The sequence below is a fragment of the Coffea arabica genome, chromosome 2e (genome assembly GCF_036785885.1).
Source record: "Coffea arabica cultivar ET-39 chromosome 2e, Coffea Arabica ET-39 HiFi, whole genome shotgun sequence".
Classification (NCBI taxonomy): domain Eukaryota; kingdom Viridiplantae; phylum Streptophyta; class Magnoliopsida; order Gentianales; family Rubiaceae; genus Coffea; species Coffea arabica.
This window is the reverse complement of record NC_092313.1, coordinates 30,882,888-30,893,765: the sequence shown is the minus strand read 5'-3', so window position 1 is coordinate 30,893,765 and position 10,878 is coordinate 30,882,888. Positions and strand designations below refer to the sequence as shown.

Here is a 10,878-nt window from a genome sequence, read left to right as displayed (position 1 = left end):
GAATGGCTGGCCTTGGGCAGGCCGGTTTGTTCAATTGATTTGAATCCTTCTTTATTTAGCAATCAGTGCGGCTATGGTCATACCGGCATACATAATTTCACGCACAACTTCCCCATAATTGACAATTCTTATGCACTTTCCTAATTTTGGTATACATGCAAAAATTTCAGATTAAATATATTTTGCACTTGTATAGTAGTCAGAGAAACCGAATCAGTGATATTGTTAGTAGAATATCCTATATTGATATTCTAAGGATTTTCAGCCTTATACAAAAGCTGTTGGACCACTTCATTCATTGTCAATTGATTTTAAAATTGAAGTCCAAATTCTTTATCATGGTATCAAAGTTGGATCTTGATTTTGCTAGTTACCCAGTTTATAGTTTCATCCATGACTTGGTGGTTTTTCTACTGGTTTAAGCCGGTTTGTCAAGTCACATTTACGAGGGAGTGTTAGTAGATCTGTCAAGTCACGTTTACGAGAGAGTGTTAGTAGAAAATCCCACATTGATATTTCAGGGATTTCCAATCATATATAAAAGCTGTTGGATCACTTCACTCATCCCCAATTGGTTTTGAAATGGATGTCCAAGTTTTTTTTTATCAAATATGAAATGATCAAAGCATCCCTTGGTGTAATTGGATCATAAAGATAATTAATACTCCTAAATTCCTTATCAATGAGACAATTTACAAAATCAGATTGCTAACCAGTCCAAGCTCCCAAGTGTGAAGATATTATTTCCTCAAAAGATTTGTAGTTTTTCCCCCCTTTTTTTTGGTGTTTTGGTATAGGTCAACTTATTTTAGTGCTAAATTACTCCTACTTTACTCATAGATTTAGGAATCTTAGGATTTTTTTTCCTGTTTTAACTTTTTCTAAGAAATTTCCTTTTCTATTATTTATTGGTTTCCAAAAACTTATCCAACAATGTGTGTCAATAATCACTAAAATTTTCTAAACTGTCATTTAACCCACCGTACTATTTCATCCATGAAGTGATGAAAATGCCCTCTCACATGTATTGTGCAACTTGTGTACTAAAAACATACAAATAGATTGGTACAAAAAATCACTTTTCAGAGTTTAATGAGTAATTGATACAAAAATAATATATTAACTAAATGATTTTGCAAAAGTTTAATAAACCTGTGATGCACTTCACCCTAATATCAAAATCCCTAATTATTGATGAGAAAAAAAAGGAAAATATAATTGCAGTGTTGCCTTTTTTTTTTTTGGGTTTGAATTTCACATTACAGGAGATAGTACCTATTCAATTGTCATTACACTGTGCCAATTTTCACTGCAATTTTATCAGACTCCAGCTGTAAAAGCCACAAATGCTTCAGAGGATAGGAAAATTGGGGAATATAGCGGCATAATGGTTACCAAAATGAAGAAATGGACGAGAGATAAAGTAAGCCATTTGCCATTGACTCTTTAAGAAGACGAATTATTATCCCCTTAATGTTATTTTAATATAAATTAATTTCACAAATGTTATTACTCTGGGGCCGTTTTCAATAGGTCATATTTTGATTCTACTCTAGATGAACTGTTAATTCCGGAACTTGCCAAAATGGTTTTTGTTTTTTTTTTTTTTGAAAAGGCCCAAGCGGTTTGACAAGGTTTAAACTGTATATGTTAGCATAAAGAAGGCCATCATCACATTCGCCAAAATGATGATTCTTAGAACACATTAAGAAAGAAATCCAAGTAGCCCAGAAGAGCTTGATTTAGTGATTATGGTTGAGATTCCAAAATTTAGAAGTCCCAGTTCAAGTCCCCTTTCTCCCTCTCCGCTTCTTAAATCCCATCCCTTATTGCTTGAAAAAAATTTAAGCAATTTACAACTGGAACTGATGGTGAACTCTAGACTCTAGACTCCTCAACCTATATTGCTACATTATTAAGATGCACAAACTTTGTATACCCAGATCTTACGAATCTTAGAATTTGTCAGTTACAGTTTAATCACCATACTGTATGGTCCATGATTCATAGCATGGTGGCTAAATTTATCCGTAGTTTTTTCTGTCATTAACTACTTTACAAGGAGTGAGAAATGAACACGAGACACTAATGATTTGTCTCCATATTAATTTTTTACCCTTTCCGGCTAAACATATTGTCTGTCCACATTCAGCTTAAATAACCATCAACTATGGACCCTTTTTGTCAGTTAATGAGCTTATTTGCTTTAAAGGATATAAATTTCCGTCAGCGCACCAGAATCTGACCTAACCATATGAAAACAGATTAATTGTACAAATCTTATCTTTTGCAATTCTTTTCAAACCAACCCAAAGAAAATCTGTGATTGAGAACCATTTTTCCAAAACAAACAAATGAACAAGCCCAACAGCAAGAATAGCTAAGAATATGACCCTTGGCCAATTATCATATTCCAGTGGAAAAGGGACTGCCCAGAATGCCCCACGAACAGGTCGTCTTTGAATCTTCTATTGGTATTGTACTACTAACATGCAGCCAAAATGGTAGAATTATTTGGTTCATGAATTGGGGGTATTGGTCCCCATTTTAAAAATAGACGCATGGTGGGTCAGTGGCTAGACAAGGATTAGGGATAAATCAGATAAATTAATTCACTTTTTGGTATTTAATATGCGATTGATTCCCTGCCAAGATTCGCCTACTATATGTGGTTATTCTTTCCAAAGTTTTGTGTGAAGAAGGTAATGTTGAAACGTAATCCATTTAGTTTGATCCTTTTCAAATTTAGCTGAGTTGATTGTAATTTGAATTTTTCTAATGGATGTCCAATAAGCACACGTTAACATACCTAAATTACACTCAACCTACTATTAGGGGTGGCAAAATTATCCGCTAACCCGAAAATCCGTCATATCCGATCCGATCCAATTCGAAAATTAGGATATCCGATTTTTATTATTTGATTGGGTCAAAAGAGGGTCGGGTACCCGCTAAAATGCGGGGTGGGTTAGGATCACATAATTAAAAACTCACGGGTACCCGATCCGCCCCGCATATATATTTTTTTTATTTTTATTTTTATACACACACTATAAAATAATAATTTAGAACTAAATAAGTAATTTTATTAAACAAATTGTATTACAAATATGAGAGACTATAGTTTATTTACAAGATTCATTTGTAGAGGTCATTATCTTATATTTTATAGAAAAAAGTTTAATTAATGTGAAACATATATATTAAAAATTGTATTACTTATTTCAAACTTTTATTGATTTTGAATTCTTTTAATTTTTTTCCTTTATCTTATATTCTCTTCATATGCTTGTTTTCTTGGTGGGAAACCTTTTTTTAGAAAAAAAATTATTAAATCTTAGATGAATGTGTAAAATATAAAATTAAATTGGTATAAATTATTTTTTTTAAAAAATTAAATGATAAATGGGGCGGGACGGGTACCCGCTAACCTGACCCTATCTCAGCGGGTACCCTATAATCAGATACCCGCTGATATGTGGGGCGGGTAAGGGTCAGAAAATGGCCGACCCGCAAGGTGCGGGTCGGGTTAGCCAAATGGTGAATGGGGCGGGTACCCGACCCGCGCCTATCCCTACCTACTATATAAACGCAGGCACTAACAATTATTATTTTCTTTTACATTTGTATGCTTTCCCTAATTAAGTTCACTTTTTCAAAACTTTGACATGTCAAATGCATATTAATATTTTCAGATACATATTAACAAGTGTCCAACGAGTACCCAGTTGCACAAACCCATTGTGATTTTATGTTCTTATAGAATATAATATTGGGGTTTTCTGACGGGTGCTCTTACTTAATCCATCTAGTATTCACCTAACCTATTACATGTATACGCATACTAACAATTATTATCTTCTCTTGCATTTATATACTTTCCCTATTAATCTTGCCTACCATTTCTTGTATTTATTTATTTTCCTTAATTAATCTTATATTTCAAAAAATATAACGCATGAAATATATTTTAGCGAGTGCCTATGGACAAACTGTATAATATATGATTGGTTTTCTCTGATATTGTTGAAAAATGTGAGAAGCACACAAACTTAAAAACAAGAAAGGAAAAACATAAGCAAAACTCCAAAGACTACTCAAAACCATTCCTGTACGACATTGTTCAGAATAAAACTTTAAGTGTTTAATGTAGAACCTTTTCTTTTTGTCACGAAGTCATAATTTTCTTGTTTTTGTAAGTTAACTTGATCGTACATTTCAGAATCAAACCTATTTTGCAACCAAAAGTACTGAAATCTATCAAAAGTATACCAATAAAACATGCTTCATAAAATTAAAGAAATGCAAAAACAGTATTTGAATTACAGATAATAGTTGAAAAACATAAAGAAAAATCTTTCACTGTGTCCTCCAGGGCCAAGAGTAACCATGTCATGATTACAAGAAAAATCTTTCAGGGAAAAACAAAAATATCATGCTAATGACGTTCTGTTCAAATCACCTCTTACCTTCGTTACTTTCTTATTTTTATCCTCATTATATTTACTCAATAATCAATAAGATCATGTTTGACTAATTTGACAAAAATTATTCATGTTAGTGGATGATTTAACTTTACAATTCTTTTTTCTTTTTCTTTTTTGGTAATTTGTTTTCGGGATAAAGTAGTTGTACATGCGTCAGAAAATGATTTGCTTATATATAATAGATGGTGGATTGGAACTTAGAAAACAATTACCATCTTCAAATGCACAACAATTAGCTGTTTTATACTGACTGGAACATTAATATCAGATGATCAAGACTTCTAGCAATTGGATTCATTAAGATCATTAGTACTTGTAAACTCCTTATAAATCAACGAGTCTATTTACAAAATCAGATATCTAGCCAATCCAACCATACTCATTTTGCTTATATTTACGGAAAATTCACTCCAAAATTTTGGAGTTCGAAATTCTATTGGTATCCACATTAACATGTTTTAGGCCAAACTGATTACTCATGTGGAATGACCAAAATGCCCAGAAGTGCAATTGGATCCTAAAGATACTCCTAAACTCCTAATGAAGGAGACAATTTACAAAAAACAATTCTCCAATCAGTCCAAGGCTCCAAACCGTGAAGATTTTGCTTGTGGCACATAATGGCATAACGTCAGACATAACATAACTTCCATATGCTTGTTATGTTTGAATGTTCTTAAGCACCCTCTTAATTTTCTTATATATAACAACGTTCAGGCTCCAAAGTAGAGCACAGTTCAGAAAGCAAGAACACTTTAAAGATGGAGATCAAGAAAGCCCAAATTCTTCTTCTCTCAGCTCTCTCAGCTCTCTTGCTTTCATCTCTGGTTGTCAAGACCCTTGGAAAAAGCCATAGTGAAGCTCATCATCAACTTTTTAGGGCTAACTTGAAGCCTAATTCTGACATTGACAAATCCCACTTCACAACATTTGAGAATCTACCTGAGCCTATCCAAGATGGGCTGAAAGAGAAAGATATCATTCAGGAATTGCCCGGACAACCCCCTGTTAATTTCAAACAGTATGGTGGATATATCACTATCAATGCCACTGCTGGCCGTGCCTTCTATTATTACTTCACTGAAGCACAGGATCCCAAGAAAGCTCAGGATTTGCCCCTTCTCCTTTGGCTCAATGGAGGTATTTGTATATGCTTACTCTAAACTTCCATCTTCTTGGGTGTTTTTCCTGTCTGCTCACTAGTCAGTCTAATGGATATGGAGTAAGGACCATGTTTACTTTGTGAACTTGCTTGTTCACAATATATGGCGCAGATTTTTATGTCATTTTCCCAATTTGTCACTTTCAAAACAGGTCCTGGTTGTTCTTCACTTGGCTTTGGAGCAATGCAAGAACTTGGACCATTCAGGGTTGGTAGCGATGGCAAAACACTGTACAAGAATCAATATGCCTGGAATCATGGTGTGCAATCTTCTCTTGAAATTTTACTAGAAATGTCTTCTTTTGCCTTTTAAATGAAAGATATTAATGTTTAGGTACTTAATAATTTTTCAATTATTTTGTTCTCCCAACAGTTGCCAACGTTCTGTTCCTAGAATCTCCAGCAGGGGTTGGATTTTCATACTCCAACACAACGTCGGATTTTGTGAAGGGTGGGGATGGAAAAACTGCTGCGGACAATTACATATTCTTACTAAATTGGCTTGAGAGGTTTCCCGAGTACAAAAATAGAGATTTTTATATTGCTGGAGAGAGCTATGCTGGTCATTATGTACCTCAATTAGCACATAATATTGTTTACCATAACAAGAAGGCCAACAAGACAATCATTAATCTCAAAGGAATTCTGGTACGTTCCTCTACTTCCATCGTTGGTTGAAACTTGATTGTTATCGAGAAAGAAAAAGGGATTTTCGTCTTACTCCTCAATGTTGGGACATGATTACAGTTTGGAGTATAAAGAATCCTTGTAACGTGGAACATATTAAGAATATTCCAGGGCCCAAAATTTTCCCTTCCACTTGTTTATCAATCATCCTGAGGCAGTCTTTACTGTTTTGAATATTTTTTCCTTAAATCATAGAGTTTATAAATTGTATAAAGAGGTTGTTCTCAGTTACCTCAGTTTCTAAAAATTAGGATAAAAATCCAAATCACTCCCTTTGCTGCTTCCAATTTTTAGCAATTGAGAACATAAAACAGTAACTTCTATCAAATCAAAAGTTGAACATTAGGTGTTCAAAATCATTTAGGAAACGGACACTAAGAAATCTCATAATTTTCTAACTTAACCTCATCAACTTGGGTTTCATAAATTTGGTTCTTTAAATAGGCGAGTGGTTAGGCAATCATATCCCAACTCGTGAATGTCATGACTGCTGTGAATAATTACATATAATTATTGAATATGAAAGAGCTTTCACCTGTAAATTAAAGTTAATCTATTGTGCGAAAATGCAGATTGGAAATGCAGTTATCAATCAAGAGACAGATTCCATAGGCATGATTGATTACTGGGCAAGCCACGCTTTGATTTCCCTTGAATCTTCAAGAAAAATTCACAAATACTGTAATTTCTCATTGGATGCCCAAAGATCTGATGAGTGCAATAGTGCCCTAGATGAAGCTGGCAACATGGTAGGAGATATTGACATCTACAATATCTATTATCCTCTGTGCTTTGATGGCAATGTGACCAGCATCCCTAAGAGGTTTTCGGTAAGTGTTCCTCTATTTTTGGTATTAGCACATCCGATAGTACTTTTGACACTTTTATGACACTTTCTTTGGAAGTAATTCGACGATAGTATACAACACAATTCGTTAGGGGATTTTCTGAATCACTTTAGTTGCATCTAAAAATTGGTTGGTGTTATTGCCAAAACTGAAAGTATAATGCCACTGAAATTTTTTCAAATTCCAGTATTGTCCTTCTCAAGTCAAACTAAATATCATCACAGATCCACTTGGGAGGGGCAGTCTTGTCATTTTATGTGGATTTTCTTTTTGAGAAAAGGAATATCATTATGTCGAAAAACATTCAGTGCTCAAAGGTTTTAAGCTTTAGAAGTCAATATATTGGTTCTTAATTTCTTTGAATTTGTGCGTGGAAGGTTCTTAGCCTAGTGATATGTTGTTAAGTAGTCATAAATTCCTTTTCCCAGAATCCCCCCAAAAAAAAAGAAGGGGAAAACATTTAGGGCTTTTTGAAATTATTGCTGGTTAACAAAAAAAATTCATTTCACAAAATATTTCAACATCTTAATTTTGGCAATGTGATATGCAGATAATGGAGATCGATCCATGCAGTGGATATTATGTTTATTCATACTTTAATCTTCCTGAAGTACAAGAGGCAATTCATGCTAATGTAACCAAATTACACTACGATTGGCAACCATGCAGGTTTTTTGCTCCCCTTCCTTCTCTTTTGACTAATGCATCTTTTAAAACCAAAAAAAAAAAATTGAGAATTCCTAGTTTTTCTACTAACCGAATTGATAAAAACTTGCAGTGACGTTCTTGAAGAGTGGGAAGATAGACAATCAACCGTTCTTCCTTTTCTTAAAGAGTTAATGGAGAAGGAAATTCGTGTGTGGATATTTAGGTAATTTGACCATCATTCTATAACTATTATATGTGCATTCTATAAAGGGCATCTCATAACTTAAGGAAATAATAGGCATAGAAAAATTTTAAAAATGACAGACGTAAAACCTTAAAAAGTTTGATTGCTTTCTATCTTTTACCGTGAACACCATTTTTTTGTTTAATTTACTTAGTGGCCCCAAATGGCCAAATCATGTATCAAAAATCAAAACCATACATCCACCGTTGGTTTTCCTTTTTTTTTTTTTTTTTTGGTAAGCAGCATAATTTTATAATGGAATAACATGGAAGAGATACAAGCAAATCTGAAAAATCAATGGATACAGCATACTTGAAAAACTCATCAAATATTGCATATCAAAACTCTAAAATATGTTCTATCTTCAGATGAAGTGTTGCAGCCCAATAAATAATATGTATGCTTTTAACAACCAGCTCTCACATGTAACTGTTCCAGGTCCAAAATCAATTGATACATGGCAAAACAGATTCGAAGTTTTCTAGTTTGAAAAACAAATGCAAGAAATCTCACATCTAACAAGAAAAATAACAAAAAAAAAAATCACAAGAAATTCTTACGGAAGGAGAAAACACTTGCTAGAATAATTTAAAAGGGATGGAATTTTTTTCCCCTCGGAAATTCTAGGAGAGAAAATTGGTCCTAGAAGAAAAAACTATAGGGAGAGCTAGCTTCCTCCCATATGGAAGAGCTGGAGAAGTATCGGTGAGAAGGCTCTTAACCTACTTACTTGAGCAGGGCTAAAGGCTGCTGGCCTGTAAAATGCATTTAGTTGTGGATTTTGATTACTGTTACTGTTAAATAACTAAGTTGGACACATTAATTGCACCTTGTTAAATAAACTTCTATAATTCACAAGATAACTTTTAACAATATAACCCTTTACTTAGAGCATCACTATCATAATTATCCTAATAGAGCCCCTCAAGTTTGCTAAATTCATAACCTTTTTAAGTTTTCATTTCTGCTCCATATTTTTGTAGAACTATTGTCCTGTGCATTTTTCTGCCCTAGTCTTTGTTGTAAAATTCACTCATTATCAAGATTAACCTGTTAAAATTTATAAAATCCCCTCTACTTTTTACCTTGCTGCTTGAAAAATAACCCTAGTGTCACATTTTATCAACAGTGGTGATACAGATGGAAGAGTCCCTGTGACCAGTACGCAATACTCCTTAGAAGTGATGAATATTACAACTTTAAATTCTTGGCGTGCCTGGTATCGCGATAGGGAGGTCAGTATAAGATCATTCCACCAATACTTTCACTACACTAAATTGGCTTTGGTTTTATGAGATCCAACTACTAAGAGTCTTATTTTTTAAATTGTAATAATATTCTTGATTTATTATCATAGATATCAATTTTTTTTGCTTTTGATTTTTGTAATCAGGTTGGTGGATATGTTCAAGAGTATAAAGATAATTTGACATTTGTAACAGTTAGAGGTGCCGGTCATGAAGTGCCAAGTTACCGACCTGATCGAGCTCTTTCACTTGTTTCATACTTTGTTGCAGGGATTCCACTCCCCAAAAAATAAATATACAAAAAATAGTAGATTGTCACTGAACAATCTTCTTGGAATTCATTGACTTAATGTGTTTCTTTTATATTGACTGCCCTCTCAAGTATATTGTGCCACTTCCATGCCATGAATTCTGTTTCTTTTAACTGAAGAATATAAACAAAAAGGTGCAAAAAAAACCATTTTTATAACTTTAACGAGTCAATTAACACGATAGATAGTGTACCTAGCTCAATAAGATTATGAAAGTGTTTGGTAACTCTGCAGTGAACGTTACCCTACTATTAAAATCCCTAATTTTTATGAGAAAAAAATGATAGTATAAAATTACAGCGTGGCTTTTTTATTTCTTTTTGGTTTAATTTCACATTACAGAGGATATTAGTGGCTATTCTATTTTTCACAAGTGTTATTTGGCTAAATGTAAAATTACTAGAGGATTAATGGCTACTCTACACATCTCAAGTTTCACAGTGATGTTATGCATATTAACCATCTATTCAAGGGAATGTGTCACTTACCAATACCGTGCGATTTTACGTTATTCCATCTGTAAAAGCCACAGATGCCCTCCATGGGATGGGAAAATTGTAGCAGCATAAAGTTACCAAAACAAAGAAAATAGAAGATAGACTGAGAAATTCATTTGCCATGAACTCTTTAAGAAAAGGAATTATTTTCCACTGATACTTTTTCAATGTAAATTTTATTTCCAAATATTATTACTTAGAGACTGTTTTTAGTAGGCCCCCTTTTGACACTTTTCTAGATGAGCTCCTTTTTTTTTTCTTGAGCAATTTTCTAGATGAACTCTTAATTGAGTTCGCAAAAAATGATTTCCTAACACAGCAAGTCAAGTAATTTATAAATTGAAACTGATGGTGAATTCTAGAACTACTCGACGTATTGCTACTTTATTAAGATACACAAACTCAACATACCCAGATCTCACAAATCCTGTAATTTTTCAGTTGCAGTTTAAATCACCATAATGTGTGGTCCATACTCCATAGCATGCTTTGATAAATTTAGATGTAATTTGTTTCATTATCTACTTTACTAGGAGTGAGAATTTTATTTATTTATTTATTTGTTTTAGGTTCTAGGGGTTTGAAATTAAGACAAGAACCCAATAATTTTCATCCATATTTTTTTCCTTCCGGCTAAACATATTATTTGTAAACATTCAGCACTAAAAAACAAACCATAAACTGTGCAGCTTTTTTTGTCAGTTAATGAGCTTATTTGCTTTGACAACACATAGTGGGTTAGTGGCT

At 33.5% G+C, this 10,878-nt stretch overlaps 1 protein-coding gene across 1 annotated transcript; it reads left to right on the top strand.

The window, feature by feature from the left end:
- Positions 1-5,193: 5,193 nt before the first annotated feature.
- Positions 5,194-9,660, top strand: LOC113732373 (serine carboxypeptidase-like 40). Its single transcript, XM_027258091.2, has 8 exons — positions 5,194-5,627; positions 5,802-5,909; positions 6,023-6,297; positions 6,909-7,166; positions 7,735-7,853; positions 7,963-8,055; positions 9,206-9,311; positions 9,470-9,660. Exons 1-8 carry the CDS (start codon positions 5,249-5,251, stop codon positions 9,614-9,616), a joined length of 1,485 nt encoding a protein of 494 aa, XP_027113892.1. The 5' UTR covers positions 5,194-5,248; the 3' UTR covers positions 9,617-9,660.
- Positions 9,661-10,878: the final 1,218 nt, after the last annotated feature.

What these genes read in the sequence shown, in the direction of transcription:
- LOC113732373 (XM_027258091.2), top strand. Translation starts at nt 5,249, where the DNA reads ATGGAGATCAAGAAAGCCCAAATTCTTCTTCTCTCAGCTCTCTCAGCT. An exon ending in GCATCCCTAAGAGGTTTTCG is followed by an intron (nt 7,167 to 7,734) that starts GTAAGTGTTCCT and finishes TGTGATATGCAG; the next exon opens with ATAATGGAGATCGATCCATG. An exon ending in TACGATTGGCAACCATGCAG is followed by an intron (nt 7,854 to 7,962) that starts GTTTTTTGCTCC and finishes AAAAACTTGCAG; the next exon opens with TGACGTTCTTGAAGAGTGGG.